General features: G+C 35.8%; 2 protein-coding genes across 3 annotated transcripts in view; one reads left to right on the plus strand and one right to left on the minus strand.

The window, feature by feature from the left end:
* The window catches only part of LOC140139854 (uncharacterized), a 56,871-nt gene extending 43,718 nt beyond the window's left edge, over positions 1–13,153 (minus strand). The window contains exons 1-3 of one of the 2 annotated variants that reach the window (XM_072161608.1): positions 12,850–13,137; positions 9,432–9,496; positions 118–5,092 (exon numbers count right to left, since the gene is read on the minus strand). In XM_072161608.1, the coding sequence (XP_072017709.1) occupies positions 3,326–5,092; positions 9,432–9,455 (1,791 nt within the window). In that variant the 5' untranslated portion in view covers positions 9,456–9,496; positions 12,850–13,137 and the 3' untranslated portion in view covers positions 118–3,325. Of the gene's footprint in view, positions 1–117; positions 5,093–9,431; positions 9,497–12,849 lie in introns of those variants that run through there. The other variant, XM_072161609.1, reaches the window with a different exon arrangement.
* LOC140138970 (laminin subunit beta-2-like) overlaps positions 1–19,069 on the plus strand; it is a 555,517-nt gene that overhangs the window by 252,512 nt on the left and 283,936 nt on the right. The window lies entirely within an intron of this gene.

A 19,069-nucleotide genomic window follows, 5' to 3' on the forward strand; every position in this document is an offset into this window, starting at 1 on the left:
TGCGCATGTATAATTCATGAAATCAGTGAATGGTTTCATTTGCAAAAGACAGCCCTATCCGGGAGCCCTATTAAGGCTATTCTATGCAAGTCCACAGGAATTCTGTACAAACTATGTATATAGTGCATCGCAATACAAATTTCCAAAAGTATACCGGGGTCACAAAATACATAGCAAAAAATAATGCACAATCTATTTCCTACCTATCAGTGAAAATGGGCTATTCCATTTAATATCCACAATACCCCTGTGGAAGATTGAGCTAATGTCTTCCACTGAGGGAGTACAAGTTTTGCAATTTGAGTAGCTACCATTTGAAATACTCACTCCAGTTGTGGAAGATATAGGTAAAGCCATAATACAGGGGGAGCATAAGTTTCAAAATGATTAACCCTAACCAATTACATTTGAAAAACATACTCCTCCTGTGGAAGATATTTCCAAAATCTTCCACAGGGGTAGTGTGGATTTTAACCGGAATAGTCCAATTGCTTTCAATTTGGTTTAGCGTTTGGCAAAAAGAATTAATTTGATGTCAATACATTTTATTTCTTTTATTTTTATATATACATAATCTTGCTTAGCATGCTTCTTATATTATAATATTTGTCGTTTTCAATGGGGGAGGGGGTGTTACTAAATTTGGCAGTACCTTTCATGAGCATGTACTACAAAATTCAAAGCTAACAACACATACATATGTACGGCACAAATTTCATTCATAAATTTCCACTCGGCAACAGCAGATAGCTTCAGCAGCCAATCAGAGACAAGTGCGTTTCATCACAGTAAAGACGCGATGTACGCTTAAAATACGCCCTCGTCAATGATTTTACTACAATATGTTGTCTTACATGTAATTTGTTGCATGTCCTTACAATTGCCATGACTGTGTAAAGCCCTCATTACATATCTTGCATACATAAGGGTGTTGTTCAGGCATCTCATCAAGGGTGAAAATAAGTGGAAGACGGGAGCCGTTTAGCCCCCAGAAACCCTGAAATGGCCCCTGGTTCCATCTAAATTTAAGCTGACCAGGGGATACTTTTGTACAGAAACTGGCCCCTGGTCACTACACCCAAAAATTAAATTCTGTAGCCATTAATGCATGATGAACTTATCCAGAACAAATATTCGCTCCTTGCTGATTAGAAGTGCATGACCCCTGGTTCCATGTTGAATGAAGTGTACCAGGGGCCATTTTGTGTAAAAAGGCGCCCCTGGTTCATCATTTCTTATTTTCACCCTTGCTTCTCATTGGCATGAGTTAGTATGTGCCTCTTCAAATAGCCTGCTTGCTTAAAGCCCTTGTTACATACTTTACATATATGTGGGTGTTGTTTTAGCTTGTGTTTCTTCAAATACCGTTCATGCTTGAAGCCCTTGTTGCATACGTTGTATCTTTTTGATATGAGTTTGTAAATGTTCTTTTAATTTACTAGAAACGGTAAAGGCTTGCTTACAAATTTGGCATTCGTAAGGTTTTTTACTATGAATTGCTTCATGGCGTTCCAATTGAAGTGCCTGTTTGAAGCCCTTGTTACATACCTTACATATATGAGGGCGTTGTTTAGGCTTCTCATTGGCATGAGTTAGTTTGTGCCTCTTCAAATAGCCTGCATACTTAAAGCCCTTGTTACATACTTTACATATATGTGGGTGTTGTTTTAGCTTGTGTTTCTTCAAATGCCGTTCATGCTTGAAGCCCTTGTTGCATACGTTACATATCTTTTTGATATGAGTTTGTAAATGTGCTTTTAATTTACCAGAATCGGTAAAGGCTTTCTTACAAATTTGACATTCGTAAGGTTTTTGGCTATGAATTGCTTCATGGCGTCCAATTGAAGTGCCTGTTTGAAGCCCTTGTTACATACTTTACATACATGAGTCTTTTCATTGCTATGATGTGCTTCATGCTGTTTCAAATTTGCTGCCAGCTTAAAGCTCTCGTTGCATACTTTACATATATAAGGCCTCTCTTTGCTATGAATTGCTTCATGTACTTCCAAAATATGTGCCTGTTGGAAGCCCTTGTTACATACTTTACATACATATGGATGTTTATTGTTATGAATCACGCCTGCATGCTTTTTCAACTGATGTGCCAGTGCATAGCCCTTGTTACATACTTGGATTATGGCTACATGCTGTATCAATTTATTTGCCTGTATAAAGCCCTTGTTGCATACTTTACATACATAAGGCTTTTCCTTAGTATGAATTAATATGTGCCGTTTCAAAAAAAATGCATGTGTAAACCTCTTGTTACATATTATACATACATGAGGCTTTTCGTTCCTATGATATGCTACATGCCGTTTCAATTTACTTGCCTCTATAAAGCCCTTGTTACATACTTTACATACATGAGGCTTTCCCTTAGTATGAATTAATATGTGCCGGTTCAAAGAGCGTGCATGTATAAAGCCCTTGTTACATACTTTACATACATGAGGCTTTTCATTGCTATGATGTGCTTCATGCTGTTTCAAATTTGCTGCCAGCTTAAAGCTCTCGTTGCATACTTTACATATATAAGGCCTCTCTTTGCTATGAATTGCTTCATTTACTTCCAAAATATGTGCCTGTTGGAAGCCCTTGTTACATACTTTACATACATATGGATGTTTATTGTTATGAATCACGCCTGCATGCTTTTTCAACTGATGTGCCAGTGCATAGCCCTTGTTACATACTTTACATACGTGAGGTTTTTCATTGCTATGGTTTCTGGCTACATGCGTTTTCAAGTTACCTGCTTCTGTAAAGCCCTTGTTGCATACTTTACATACATGAGGCTTTTCCTTAGTATGAATTAATATGTGCCGTTTCAAAAAACATGCATGTGTAAACCCCTTGTTGCATACTATACATACATGAGGCTTTTCGTTATGGTTTCTGGCTACATGCCTTTTCAAGTTACGTGTTTCTATAAAGCCCTTGTAACATACTTTACATACATGAGGCTTTTCATTGCTATGGTTTCTGGCTACATGCCTTTTCAAGTCACCTGTTTCTATAAAGCCCTTGTTACATACTTTACATACATGAGGCTTTCCCTTATGAATTAATATGTGCCGGTTCAAAGACCGTGCATGTATAAAGCCCTTGTTACATACTTTACATACATGAGGCTTTTCATTGCTATGATATGCTAATTCATGCTGTTTCAAATATGCTGCCAGCGTAAAGCTCTTGTTGCATACTTTACATACATGAGGCTTTTCATTGCTATGGTTTATGGCTACATGCTTTTTCAAGTTACCTGCTTCTGTAAAGCCCTTGTTGCATACTTTACATACATGAGGCTTTTCCTCATTATGAATTAATATATGCGTTTCCAAGACCGTGCATGTATAAACCCCTTGTTACATACTTTACATACATGAGGCTTTTCATTGCTATGATATGCTAATTCATGCTGTTTCAAATATGCTGCCAGCGTAAAGCTCTTGTTGCATACTTTACATACATGAGGCTTTTCATTGCTATGGTTTATGGCTACATGCTTTTTCAAGTTACCTGTTTCTATAAAGCCCTTGTTGCATACTTTACATACATGAGGCTTTTCCTTATTATGCATTAATATGTGCCGTTTCAAAGACCATGCATGTGTAAACCCCTTGTTACATACTTTACATACATAAGGGTGTTCATTGCTGTGCGTCTTTGTGTGTTGTTTCAAGTTACATGCCAGTGTAAAGCCCTTGTTGCACACTTCACATACATAAGGCTTCTCTGTGCTGTGTGTCTTTGTGTGTTTTTTCAAGTTAAATGCCTGTGTAAAGCCCTTGTTGCATATTTTACATACATAAGGCTTCTCTTTGCTGTGTATCTTACCATGAAGTGCTTCATGCTTTTTCAATTGAAATGCCCATATGAAGACCTTGTTACATACTTGACATACATGAGGCTTTTCATTGCTATGATATGCTTCATGCTTTTTCAAATATGCTGCCAGCTTAAAGCTCTTGTTGCATACTTTACATATATAAGGCCTCTCTTTGCTATGAATTGCTTCATGTACTTCCAAAATATGTGCCTGTTGAAAGCCCTTGTTACATACTTTACATACATATGGATGGTTATTGTTATGAATCGCTGCATGCTTTTTCAACTGATGTGCCAGTGCAAAGCCCTTGTTACATATTTTACAAACATGAGGCTTTTCATTGCTATGGATTATGGCTACATGCTGTTTCATTGTATGTGCCGCTGTAAACCCCTTGTTGCATACTTTACATACATGAGGCTTTCCCTTAGTATGAATTAATATGTGCCGGTTCAAAGACCATGCATGTGTAAACCCCTTGTTGCATACTTTACATACATGAGGTTTTTCATTGCTAGTTTGAGTCTGTAAGTAGCCATGAGTTGGTATGTGCTGCTGCAACTGATATGCTAGTCTAAAGCCCTTGTTGCATACATAACATACATGTAAACCAGACTTCTCTTTGCTATGAGTGTCTAAATGTACTATCAGGCTGCTAGCATAGCTGAAACCTTTTCTACAAATTTGACATGTATAGCTACTTGGCAATGTAAAATTCTTCATGGATGTTTGAGATACATCAGACTTCTCTTTGCTGTGAATCGGTGAAAGTCTATTCAGGTGTGTAAAGGTTTTTCTACATTCATGGTCCATCCATTTCTGTTTTCTTGTGAAGTTTTTATTACAGTGTTGGCATTTATATAGCTTCTCTTTGGTGTCTGATTCATACCAATACGGTCTAATCCGTTTCCTGTGTTTGATCAGGTGATTTAGGTAAGTGTCATGGAAATATCTGCTGCAATATATACATTTGTAGGGCTTCAGATTGAGTCTATTCAGGTGTGTAGCAAAGGGTTTTCTAATAGTCAGAGTACATTCATGGTCCATCCAATTCTGTTTTCTTGTGAAGTCTTTGTTACAGTGTTGGCATTCATAAAGCTTCTCTTTGGTGACTGATTCATACCAATACGGTCTAATCCGCTTCTTGTGTTGGATCAGGTGATTCAGATATAGATAAGTGTCATGGAAATACCTGCTGCAATATATACATTTGTGAGGCTTCAGGTTGAAAAAGTTTTGAGGTCTTCTGGAAGTCATGTTCTGAAATGATGATTTAAAAGGGATATTAATTGTAACATGTCAAGTCGTCTTGTTTTGAAATATGTAATGTGGTAGTGTTTTAGCAGACTAAAATTGTACATGGCTTATATGCAGTTTTAAGAATGACGATGACACCGCATAGGTCTTACAGGTGAGGGCTAGGCTGGCAATCAATTAATATTCTGTGAGCACAACCAAATCTTCTCCAGGAGCACTAACCCTCACCAACACCTTAACCATACTCAAAACCCTAACCATAACCCCCACCATTTTACTCATGGCAAATCCTTTGCTGTTTTATATGTATGTAACTCAAGGGGCCGAGGGGGTAAAAGTATAAGTGAAAATGGCGACAATTATGAACAGCCCCTGATTATAAAGTAGTATTTATACAGTTTCATGACCATCTATCTTGAATTTTCTCCCCCAAAAGGGGTGGTGTTTTTTTATTTTAAAATTAATTGAGCTGCCATTGTTAATGGTCCAGGATAAGAAATGTTCTTTATGCAATTTGGTGTAAAATCAATTAAGCCTAAACAAATAAGTAAACGGTATAAGACCGCTGTGCATTATACAGTCAAAATTAAACAGAAAATCATTGTAAAACCAGAATTGCTGGCGTTTTGGTCCTTAGTTTTGGTTTAATCCGCCTACTAATGACTAAAACGCCAGCAATTCCGGATCGCGTAAACGTAACATCGTATGGTACAACCCCTCTTCAGCAAGCAAGCATGTATCTACCAATGTGGGTCGAAAATTACTCAACCTTATTAACAAGCATTTCCCTAAAGGTCACATTCTCCACAAACTTTATAACCGCAACAATGTCAAAGTCAGCTACTGCTGCATGAACAACATATTAAGAATGATCAAAACCCACAATGAGTCTATCATCCAAAACCTGAGAACAATACTTCCAAACCCATAAAAACATGGAAACCCAAGAATGCCCCTAATGAGAAACTGTTGTGTAAAATCTATTATTTACAAGGCAACAGTCACCACAGATAATGATTTGAAATTATACACTTGATTATGTGAAACTGACTTTAAAAGCCGCTGGAACAATCACAAGTCATCTTTCAAACATGAACACAAAAGGAAAGAAACTGCTCTAAGCAAATACATTTGGGACTTAAAGCCATGTTAATGTTATAACATTTCCATAAAAAATAGAGTATTTCTTTTCCATATTAATGTTAGCTTTTACTGTCAGATATGACTCCTTTTGATTTTGAGCCGGACAACTGAGGTAAAGCAAAGAAAACTGAAATCTACTACCAGCGCAGATGTCGCCAATGGATGTCACTCCTTCAGTTGAGCTACTGCACGGGCCTTTGATGTGTGTGTACAATCCCGCACGCCATGTACGTACTGTGATGTGAACCACATGTACGTGTTCGACTAATATTTCCATCATAATAATAAGATGACGGTTCCTGCGTTTTATTCAAAATCACGAATTGACAAAACTACAGCACCTAGACATTCTTGATTTTTGCAGGACATGTTAGTTTAAAAAAGTATTACAACCGTGAAAAAAAATAGAATTTTGAAAACTATTGAGGCATCCTCCTCAGCAAATGTTATAATATGGCTTTAAAGGACAAGAAAACAAAATACAACATTAACTGGTAGATCCAAAAGAAAACTTGAAACCAATGTTTCCAAAAGGTGCCATCTCTGTCTATGGGAAAAGTACTTTATCATAACCGGTGACTGCATTAAATTCCCAATCTGAACTCATCAGCAAATGTAGACATGCCAACAAGTTTCTCCTAGTGAACAATAAATTGCTTTTAATGTTTTTTTCATGTTTGTAATTGATGACAATTGAAATAAATATTATTATTATTATTACAATGTCTTCTAATTTTTATCCAATTAATCTGTCTCATTTTATCAAGTTTTATGTTTATACATTGTCAGTTCCTTGAGTACATTGAACTTGTGGCTTTATTGTCCACTAAACTTTAATTGCTATGTTTATTGATAAACATGTGTAAATTATGTAACGACTCTTTAATTCTTAATTTGATGGTATAACTTTGTTTGTTCTATATTTCTCTCATTCAGGGTTGCCAAATTTGGTAGCCCAATTGGGCGACTTTTGAAGATTTTTCCTGTGACTTTTGACAATTTCCTGCTCCATAAAAACCAATGGTTAAGAAAAAATTTGGGCGACATTGGCTCCTGTGACTTCCGATAGTTTAATGCCCAATAGAAACCAATGGTAAAGTGAAAATTGGGTGACTTTTCAATTATTTGACCCATGATTCGGGATCCAATTCCCAAGTTTTGGGAATTTGATCCGTTTGCTGCCAGCTTAAAGCTCTCGTTGCATACTTTACATATAAGGCCTCTCTTTGCTATGAATTGCTTCATGTACTTCCAAAATATGTGCCTGTTGGAAGCCCTTGTTACATACTTTACATACATATGGATGTTTATTAGGGTGATTCACAAAAAATGAAATTGGTATTTTTCAACGGGACACCCCCTCATTTTGTTCATTTTGATAATAAAATCATACCTGCAAAATATGAAAAAAATTCAAAAAAGTTTAGGGGGTGCTACCGGTCAATGAACTTTTGTACACAAAGTCAATGGGATTTATGAGCCATTTTCTTTACAACACATAAAAGCCATGTTAATTTTCCCTGATTGTGCCAAAAATATTTGATCATAGTGTGAGTAATGTCCTTAAAATAAATGCTAAAGAAAATTGTAAAAATGTTAACCCGCTTTCCAGAAAATTGCATTTTTGTGAAAACTGTTACATTTGGGGCAAGGCAGTTGCTGGAACAGCCAAAATATTATGGTACTTGGCTATTCAGTACCTTGCACAAGGTGTAGTTTTGAACTGGCCACTATCCAATGTTGTGACCCCAATTTATATACATTTCTTTTCAACCATGGTGAATCTAATCCTTCCTGTGGTCATTCAATTCAAACAATACAAATCTTCATCAGGTATGGCCATAATGACCACCCCTGATACAGATGTATGGATTTTGATAGTTACTATTACATAAGATTTCAAAAGCTGGTATCACCATTGGGGTAAACTAATATGTGAAGAATTTTAATCTTTTTTTTTTTATCAACAGTTCAGTTCAAAAAGGTATAAATTTGGGGTGCCTGGTGGGATTCCAGGGGATATCCCAGGGTATTCTTTTCTTGAGCTACACTCCCTCTGTCACTTTTGAAACATTTTTTATTATTACAGTCAACTATGAACTTTAATTTGGTAAAAACCCATGTTTTCACAAAGTTAGGTATATCATTGAACATTTACTTCAGTTTTGCAAGCCTGGTAGACATTTTAGGCCCTGAAATAAGTGTTTGAAATTGTTGACAAAAAATCCCATTGACTTTGTGTACAAAAGTTCATTGACCGGTAGCACCCCCTAAACTTTTTTGAATTTTTTTCATATTTTGCAGGTATAATTTTATTACCAAAATGAACAAAATGAGGGGGTGTCCCGTTGAAAAATACCAATTTCATTTTTTGTGAATCACCCTAATGTTTATTGTTATGAATCACGCCTGCATGCTTTTTCAACTGATGTGCCAGTGCATAGCCCTTGTTACATACTTTACATACGTGAGGTTTTTCATTGCTATGGTTTCTGGCTACATGCGTTTTCAAGTTACCTGCTCTTAGATTACTTCACTTCAATACAATATCAGCATCACTTTATTGTTCAATTACATGTACAAAACTTCATACAGTAAAATGGGACTTTTAGGTTGTTTATTCACATTTGAAAAAATCTTTGGAAAAAAATAAAATAAATAAAAACAGATTTCACATTAGTTGGAGAGCTTTAAGACAACCTTTTTTTTAATTTGGCCTATAAACTCTCGCTGAAATTTTTCTACTTTTCATTTTTTCATATTTTTTGTTCTGCTAATTTTTTCTTTGTTCGGCATTTTGCTATAGTCTTATTTAAAGGGGCATTTCGTGATCCACAGCCTCATCCCCCTACTTTTCTCAAAAAAGTTGAGATTTTTATATCACTGGAAACCTCTGGCTACATAATGTTTATGTACAAAATATTTCTTGCAGATTAATTCGTTTTAATAGCAAAGAGATCGTGAAATTTGAATTTCGTTCTGGTGCACCAGAACAAAATTACAACATATTGTCTATGGAGCAGTGTAATACACATAATCATGCATAACTCGCAAACGCAATATCGGAATCAACTGAAATTTTGGGAATATGCTTTTTTCGTGGATATCTACTGAAAAATGTCATAAAAAGAGTATACTAGGATCACAAAATACTCCTTTAATTTTACAAACTGAAAATGAAAATATACCATGAACTCACCTTCGGCATGGCTGGTATTTTCATGACTCAGTACAATATATTAGTGTATCGCACTCATAGCCATCCTATTATATAAATAAAAATTTGGTTAATGGCATACCAAAATTAAGAAATGTAAATTAGTTACCGTGTACCAAAGCTACAAATCTTTTTAGTGACCGAAATAGCCCCTATATATGTACTCTAACTTCAAAATTTGTGATAAAAACGTCATTACGTGGATCTCGGACCAAAATATTAAAAATGCTTGTTCAACGAAATAAAATGTGCCGGTATATGTTTGTAATTGTATTTATATTTACTATGAAAACACATTACCTTGATGCAAATTAAAGTCTAATATGATACATTCAGATTTTTTAACCATAGCTCGGGTGCAGTGTTTGAAATACATGTATACCTCAAAAAGTTACAGGCAAGCCGGGCTTGACCTTACAAAGTTATGGGCCAGCCAGGCTGGCAGCTAGATGCCAGTCAGAAAAGTTACCAGCCAGGCCAGAAAGTTACAGGCCAATGGCCGGATGACCGGCCCTATTTCGAACGCTGCTCGTGTGGTCTAAAAGAAAAGATTACCGTTAAGTCTTTAGACATTACAGAGATACATTGTACAGATACAGAGGGAATGTCATAAAACTTTACAGAAAAACAGCTGATGATTTGCTCGAGAAGTCGACTAGCCAAGAATTTGCTCACTGATAGCTTCACATTCTAGGCTAGAGACCAATGCATTCAAAATCTAGTCGGATTCACTGAAGCATGGCATCGTGTAAAGCAATGGAAGTTGAAAAGTAAACACAGCCGATCATGACAGGCGATCGAATCAAAAATGTTGCTAAAATTACACTTTAAATAATGAAGAAGGAGGCGGCCTATTACACTTTGCCAGCAAAATTTTAGACCGTCCAAAATAGCCAAATCTTGCTCAAAAGATACAGTTGACTCATCGAAATAACTTTCATCCAAATTTCAACATAGGCCATTCGCACTTGATTATTAGTTGCCTGTATAACTTACCGCCCACGTCCAAAATTGAAAATCTCAAAATAATTAATTATTTTATTTTTATTTCTAATTTTCTCCTTTAAAATAACTTTCAACTACTTCTACTTGCCATTTTCTGACTTTAATAATATCAACAATAATGATGAATGAACAAAGATTACAATCCCACCTTCACTTATTTATAAAATCAAAATATTGTTGTGAAATAATTAAATGCCTGCTCGAGTCAAAATGAGTCAATATAGTTGCTTGTAATAGTTCAAACTAAATAAAGGAAATAAAAGATAATTAATAATTAAAAGTCACCTCGTCCCTTTTTCAAAATCTTTAACAGGAAACTAATAAGGCCCTTCGCACTTGCAATTATTAGTTACTTTCCTGTTTACCGCCCGCGTCCAACATTGAAAATCTCAAAATAATTTTATTTTTATTTCTAATTTTCTCCTTTAAAATTAAAATAACTTTCAACAACTTCTACTTGCCATTTTCTGACTAGTAATATCAACAATAATGATGAATGAACAAAGAGTACAACTCCACCTTCATTCATAAAATCAAATATTGTTGTGAAATAATTAAATGCCCATCCTAGTCAAAACGATCGAGTCAATTTAGTGTACATTTTGTAATAGTTCAAACTATAAAGAAAAAAAAAGATAATTTAATAATTAAAAGTCACCTTGTCCCTTTTTCAAAATCTTGAACAGGAAACTAATAAATAATCAAGTGCGAAGGGCCATAATCAAGTGCGAAGGGCCTTAACAGAATAAATAACCTCCGGTGCAAAAATCTACACCGCTGTCTGACCGAAAAACCATAGCAAAGCACTGCATGCACTCCAGCTATCGTGTGCAAATTTGAAGCTAGAGTTCTCGAGTAACTGACGATTGGACTGAAAAATGTGGACTATCACACTTCATTTAAATAGTATATATGGTATCTAACCATGTAGTTTAAAATAAAATGAGCAATTATAACACCCATAACATACAAATTGAAACACTGAAAAGTGTAAAATCTTCACCCTATAACTATAAGCATGTAAGGTACGTGTCACTGCCAACTCAAAACACATGGACATTTATATAGATATATACACAAAATTTTACACTTCACAGCACAGCACAGTGCAGTGCACAGTAGTCATGCTCATGTGTTTTTTAATAACTGAATGTACATGTAAGCTTAACCATCATTCATAAACCATATATCGCTCATTCTACAAAATCCGGTGCCAATAGCCCTTTTTCCATTCTTTGGTCCACAAATACTTTGTCGAGCATTTAGGGCATCAAATATGTTGTTTTTCTGGTAGAACTAAACGAGATCTACGGACATATATAGTTGTCCATACTTTAAATGCTTTCTTCAGCCTGATTAACCCTTGCAAAGGCTCGAAAATCGCTAAAATTGCGTTTCCACTGCTCAAGTGTCAAATCTGATCCTTAATATTTTCTTTGAATAAATGCGATATCTTTACATATTTGTTGTTTTTAATTAGATAAGGCACCATCATATTGTATATCAACATTATTTTTAGTGATTAAAAGCGTCTTTGTGTAATTCTAAAATAAATTGCACTTTCCACCAAAAGCGCTGTGAGCTACGTTACCCTTTTTAACACACGTTATTGGAAAGATGTAAAACAGAGGTATCAATGTAGTTTACGGTTTTTGAAAGGAAACACTCATAGGTTTTAAAAATAACAGTAAAAATCGTGATGCTGTAGCATTTTGGCATAGAAATGTTGTAAACATTGAAATTTCGACCGACCATGTTAAGATTGGTGAGCTACGTTACCAGAATTCCATAGTATGCACTTGTATAACAAGTACTTCCTAATAATATGTGATAGGTACAAGTGATCGAACCCCATTTATATTAGAATTAACCGACATAACATTCTAACGTTCGCAAATCACATCAAAAACATTAAAAACCCGTGAACTACGTTACTGTGAGCTACGTTACGCACTCATTTATGCATCTTCAAAACTTCTATGAAATGGTGAAATCGGTGTTACATTTCACTCAAGTGATCTTTTGTTTGCTTTTTATGACCTTGGATTAAGTAAAACCAGCCCATTTTGTAGCCGGTAACGTAGCTCACATTACATTGAGTTTTAGTGTTAAAAAACATCATGACTTCCTGAAAGACAAATATACAAGTGGTGTTGACAATCTTTTACATCTGAAAGTAGTGATACATTTGCTCTTAAAAAACACAAAAAGCAGGTCTTTTTGAACAACTTTATTTTTTTCAATTTTTACAGTGGATTGGCACCGGATTTTGTAGAATGAGCGATATATATGCAGATATATCTGACATGGTTCCAGATTTCTTGTTACACATGTACTAGCATATGAGCTGAATTCCATATAATATATATAATTATTATATAATTTTTCAACTTACTTAACGACTGGCATCCATGCAAAATCAAGCTGTTTGATATCAGATTATGAGCTGCTGTGTCTGTGCATTGCCATTGTGTGTACAACAACTGGCTGTGCTGTGCTGTGTAGGGTCACATGAATATTAATAGGGGTCACACTGCTCTGTATGTTGATAACAATCCCTTTAAAAGGGATGTGCAGTTACAGAGATTGATTTAGATTGTGTGGGATAAATATTATACATTATACATCGTAGTTTGGGTAAATATTGTTTTAATAATTAAATGAATTTACTTTTATATTTGATTATTGATTAATGGAAATGAATCATAATTTTCCAGTTGCCTGCCTGTCTGCATCAAAATTAATGTTCATGTTTTTTTTTTTTTTTTTTTTTAAGAAGGCCTAAACACTTCATCCTCACACAGTCAGAGAATTTTAATAGATCATATGGAAACCTTTTTAGTGAAAAGGACCCTATCAAAATTGGCCTGAACGCACAGGTCACGCATAGTGAACACAGATCGATACACTGTCAACGAAATGAGAGGATCGGTCGAATTTTTTTATTTTGACATACGACTCGTTTATTGCTATTTTAACCACTTTATATTGTGTTTTATTGCAAACAAAAACACACCTTTTATTCTGTATTACTTGTTTTGCAATATTGTGGTTACAGAATAATAAAAAAATTAAAAATTTAATTACAATTTGGCCACAAATACGAAAGAATCTACACGGACTTTGCGAAGAAGCTTGTCCGTGTTACACACAATAGCCCACTTAACCTCTTCAGCGGGTTGTTTGTTTACTTCCTGATCGATTGGCTTTGCGCATTCAGTGCGTCGAAATGTTTAGGTCTGTGCAAACGACTAGGATATGACGGCCTGATGACTAGATTTCAGCACGACTTCGAATTCACGATTTTTTCTTTCTTGAACACACGCGAGTCTTAATCTGAAGCCATCAAAATGAATGTTACATCAATGGAAAGCGGTCACTTTGAAGAAATTTTACTCAAGAGATCCAGTGATTAGATGGCGCTGTTTATTTTTCTGGTGAAGAGAAGCTGACTAGAAGCTTCCGGTTTTTCAAGAAACGTGAAATTTACACTGAAATTTTCGCGATTTTTGACTAAAAATATAAAGTTTACCACAAGATACGCGAGTCTAAACAAGTTTCGAGCATGTTTATTTTTGAAAAAATCAAAAGATCACAGTATTAGCTCAACGTAACTAGCGGATCGAAGTTATATCACTACAAATTATGTTTCGGTGGCAAGAGATGTAAAAAAGGACCCGATTGTAGCCCGTGTTTCTATCGGAGTTCAAGCGTGGAATAGCTTGGAAAATCTTAGTTCCCCAAAGGTTTCGATATGGTAGGGGCCTAAGCTTTACGACCCCTGAAAGTTTGGTAATGATAGCCAGGAATGATAGCACCTTCCTTGTGGGATAAAAAATTAAAAACTGGCAAAATTGAAGGAATTAAAAAAAAAATTGTTAAAATTCCTACTTTTATTTCTTTTAATTTAAATGAATAGACATGATTGGTTTGAGACAGGGGCTATATTTCCCAAGCTAGGGTGTAGTTACACCTATCGTATGAGTGAGTTACGGCTTTTGACAATTGGGCAAGCCTTGATGGTTTATATACCGGGTCCATACATTTGATGTATGTAGGGTGTCAGTAGTGTCCAAGTAAGCTACCGGTACCTTAATAGCATTGATAAATTCATCTATGTAAATTTGATACTGGAGAGCTAATATCTGATCATGAGATGCATTGGCTTAGGAAGATTTTCAACATGGGGTGGGGGGCTGAAAATTGAAAAATGTTTTCCAAAATACAGGTCACAAACACTCATTTTCCCTCTATTTTATCACACTTTTTTAACTTCACCTGGGACTATTGGGGAGGGGGGCTAAAAGGTATTCCAGCCCCTGCACCAAATTATTGAGAGGTGAGGCCCCCAGCCCCCCAGTTCCTAAGCCTTTGAGATATTTAAGATAGGGGCAGAGGAATAAAATGGTTAAATTTGTATTTGTATAGGTCAGCAGAGCATTGTTATGAAGTCATATTTTGTATGACTGGATGGGGTATGAGCGTTTGGACAGTAGGCCTACTTTTTGTGGGAGATGAGAGCACACCAGAGATATTGAATTGCATTCTGAATACAGAGAATGTCCTTCTGATATCAAATAATTTTGATTTTTAGAAATTTGCAATGTAATATACTTTTTATGGTAAATACTAGTAATCAAAAATTGATATTTTTGATATTTAACAGTCCTCGAAGTAAATTTTATAAATCTGATAATATGTACTTTTAAGTACATATTCACACTTAAAAGTGTATGTAGCTGGGATGAAAAGCTGACAATCAATTGAAAATTTTGACCTTTCGTATTGAAGATATGGATTTTCCCCCAAAATACAAAAAAAATCAGGTCTTTTGGGGAAAAAAAAAGTATATCTTCAATATGAAAGGTCAAAATTTTCAATTGATCACATACATGTCAAGGTAAATTTTCACAGGAAAATTTTCTGGACAGTGACATCCATGGGCACAGACATATTACCTGGGGGGGGGGGCCACTCACATAATTGGTCTGTGCGCATGCGTGACCAAAAAAACAAGGAAAAGGGGGTGGTTTTTTTAGGCAAGGCGAGTTACGCGACTGACGCATTTAGGGTCTAAAAAACACTGATTTTCAAGAATAAGGGTAGTTTTCTGAAACTGAACAACTTGTTTAGGGTACCTTTTCAAATTTTTGGTAAATTACGAGTCCGAAAAGGGTACATGTTTTCATTTTACTGGCCAAAAACTCATTAGGGGTAAATTCTATATTAAATTACCTTATTAAGGGGCTAAATTTGCTGGTAGGGTAAAACTCGTTTAGGGGTGTTTGAAAAAAAATTTGGTCACGCATGTCGCACAATGCCATATTTGAGTGATCCCCGGTACATATTAGCATTATGGAATGTGACCCCGAGCACAGCTGGTGGTCTACCAATGTATTTGAATAGGAAGAATTCCTCCTTTGATGCAACTTAAGTAACTTGTTCACTGGCATATAACTTGATACAGCACATAACAATGCATAGCAAAGAGAAACCTTAGTTTCTTGCCCCCCCCCCCAATTTTACCCTCCCCGGGGCTCATAATTATTGCACAGCCCCTAAATACATCAATGACAAAACCACACCCAAGTCTATGGAAAGTAATTTTGAGACAATTAAAAAAAGTATCATTTTAATTCCTTCAGTTAGATTTACCTGGTCAATAAGGCAAGTTTTACATTCAAATGAGTGGGTTAAACTATATTATGTATGACGATTAGCATTTCAGGGACTTTGTGGGGGTCATTATCCCAGGGCGGTACTTAGTACAAATGACCATATGGGGATGCGCAAATATGGGTAGCATATTTGGCCTTTTGGTATACCAATGTACCTCTTTTTCTAAGCCAATTTTGGTATATGAATGGGTCCTTTTTTCAATTTTCTGGAAAGGTAGCCAAATTTTGCCTCAATCTAGCCAAAATTTAAAAATTTTCCAAAAAAAGACAATATGTGATGCGATCAAGCAAAATCAGTGAACTCGGCAATAATGAATTTTCGGTAGCATTTACAAAGCTGGATTTTTGCAGAAAACTCCATTGAAATGGAACAACCAGTCCATAGGTATGAGCAATTAAAGAGTTTCCAAAACAAGAGGAAACAAAGGGAAATATTTCCTTTGTTTGGCTATATCTCAAAATCAATATTTCCGAGTTGCGACTGCTTGATCGCATCAAGTATGGATTAAATTTGCAGTGGCCGAAAATTTTGAATTTTGATATACCAATATTTCTTGAAAATTTGGTATATTTATGGGTCCACTTTCAAATAATCTCAGCAGCACACCCTACCAAAATCAAACTTGAGTACTCCCGGGTCATTATATGCTGGACTTGTTTTTTGAATCACATACAAAGACAACAATGTTGAAATGGGCTTATAAGATAATACAAAATAAAGCACACACATGCAGGTATATGTATGTTGATAAGCACTGACTGCCATATAATATAGACCACTTGACATGTGACGTCATTGCCTGACAGTATGCGCGCAGATTATCGAAAGCCCTGCAGAGTGCGTACGCATTGTAGTTTGCTCAGGGCACATAAAATTTAAATTGCCCACCACATTTCATACAAGAAAGCCATTGAACACAATGAACAGTATAGCAGCCTCGTTCAAGCATATCGATAGACCAGTCTCTCGTCTTTGTTGATAAATAATGATGTCAAGTGGTAGGGGCCTATATAAACCGCACATTTTCCTTGAGTAAACCCTTTTTCTTTAATACATGCTGGATTTTACATGCTCAATAGATGCACTTACTCTCTTAAAAGAGAGTGGAGTTCTTTTATACATTATGAGAGGCATGATGTCCACCTTATGTATAAGCAATTATAACATGTATAATGTCCCATATTCAATTTGGCCAAAGTATGGACTTGGGTGGGTTTTGTATTCAGGTATTCAATTGTACTCCATGATTAGAGTAACAGGCCATATTGCAAAATGGGCAGGGCTGGCAGATTTTGTTTCCTTTCCACTTCCTGTATAATTTACTTGATCTCGCAGTCATATAAATCACAAAATGACAAAACAACTTAGAATAGTACTTTCATTTGAACTTCTGTGTTGGTTGCATTCCTTTTGAAGAGGAACACTGCATAGTGGTTTTTCATGTTTTTTTAAAGTCAAAAATGGAAGATTTAAGGGCTGTCATTTTCTTTGGAAGGGGGGGTCATCAATATACTGGGGGGTCATAGAACTTTGAGCCCAAAAATAGGGGGGTTATAATTTTAAACCAAAATAGGGGGGGGTTATAGAATTATTAAGGGCTAATGACCCAAAATTTTTGCACATTGCGTGCAGATTTTAAACTTTTTAAACACTTTTTTAACAAAATGTGCTCACAATCTTTAGTTATACAATGCAAGATTTTTGTGAGCTCCACGCACCTTCTTTACACTTACGATCAAAATTTTAATGCGTTGCCAAGCCTCCGCTCTAAAATGTTTGGCGCTCCACGCCTTACTTCCGCAATGAATAATTTGTCTTGATTCTGTATAGGCGAAAGGCGGGGTCATAAATTTTTTGACCCGCAATGGGGGGTCATAAAAATGTAGCTCACAATAAGGGGTTCAGTAAAAAATTGACTCGGTCACCAACCTATATTCATACATTGACACCCCCTGCCGAAGAAAATGACACCCCTCTAATTCAACTGAAAAATTCAAAACACAAAATGTAAACAATTAAGTTGCACACACAGAATATTGGATTTCCTATGTGCCGTTGGTTTCATTCTTGTCATAGATTGAACTCATGTAGTAGTGTTTTAAAACACTAAGAACCATCATAATTTGTTTTATTTTGTTGCTGTCAGACTTTTTAATTAAAGATGTAAATTGCTTCCTGGTTGAACTGCTTCATATCGTTAATTATTTCGAGCTTGTTTCTAATTTTCTTTCCATTCTTTCAATATAGTGGAAACCATGTAGTTTATGTATATGCAACGCAGGGGGCTTCTTGTGTTTAAGAGCAACAAAGGACTATCTGCATTTGATCTAGCTATCTGCAGATATTTTTATAGCCCTTTGTTGCATTTATAGCCCTCATAGGTATATTGCTGATCAAGATCGATGGGCAAACGTGATGCATGCTGGGAATGAAAAGGGCTCATAAGCTATAAAATTTGTCACCCGAGATCACAAATTTGAGGCCTTTTCCTTCCCAGCATGCATTACTTTTGCCTATCGATCGCTATCAGCAATGTACCGTATAAAGTGTACATGAATCCTTGTGCATCTTCAATTGTGTCAGCCTATAAAGCCCTTGTTGCATACTTAAAACATACATAAGGCTTCTCATTGCTAAGAATTGCTTCATGCTGTTTACCCGGGGGCACTCCAACTTTGGAGGTTGACGCATATGTAGGGCTTTTAAGACCCCCTTTTTTCAGCAACGCTGTCACCCAAATACCCCATTATGAACACATGCTCTGTCACCCGTATTTTTCCATTTGATCTGTCACCCAAAGACCATTTAAGAGTTCAATTTGAACAGCAAATTTCATTTATCACTGATTTTGTTACTTATTTTGAAAAAACAAAGAAATTTGAAGCCATTAGAACTAGAAATTCAATTTTTGAGGTTTCTGTGGCGCTGTTTCGGTT

The sequence above is a fragment of the Amphiura filiformis genome, chromosome 18, assembly GCF_039555335.1.
Source record: "Amphiura filiformis chromosome 18, Afil_fr2py, whole genome shotgun sequence".
In the NCBI taxonomy this organism is placed as follows: domain Eukaryota; kingdom Metazoa; phylum Echinodermata; class Ophiuroidea; order Amphilepidida; family Amphiuridae; genus Amphiura; species Amphiura filiformis.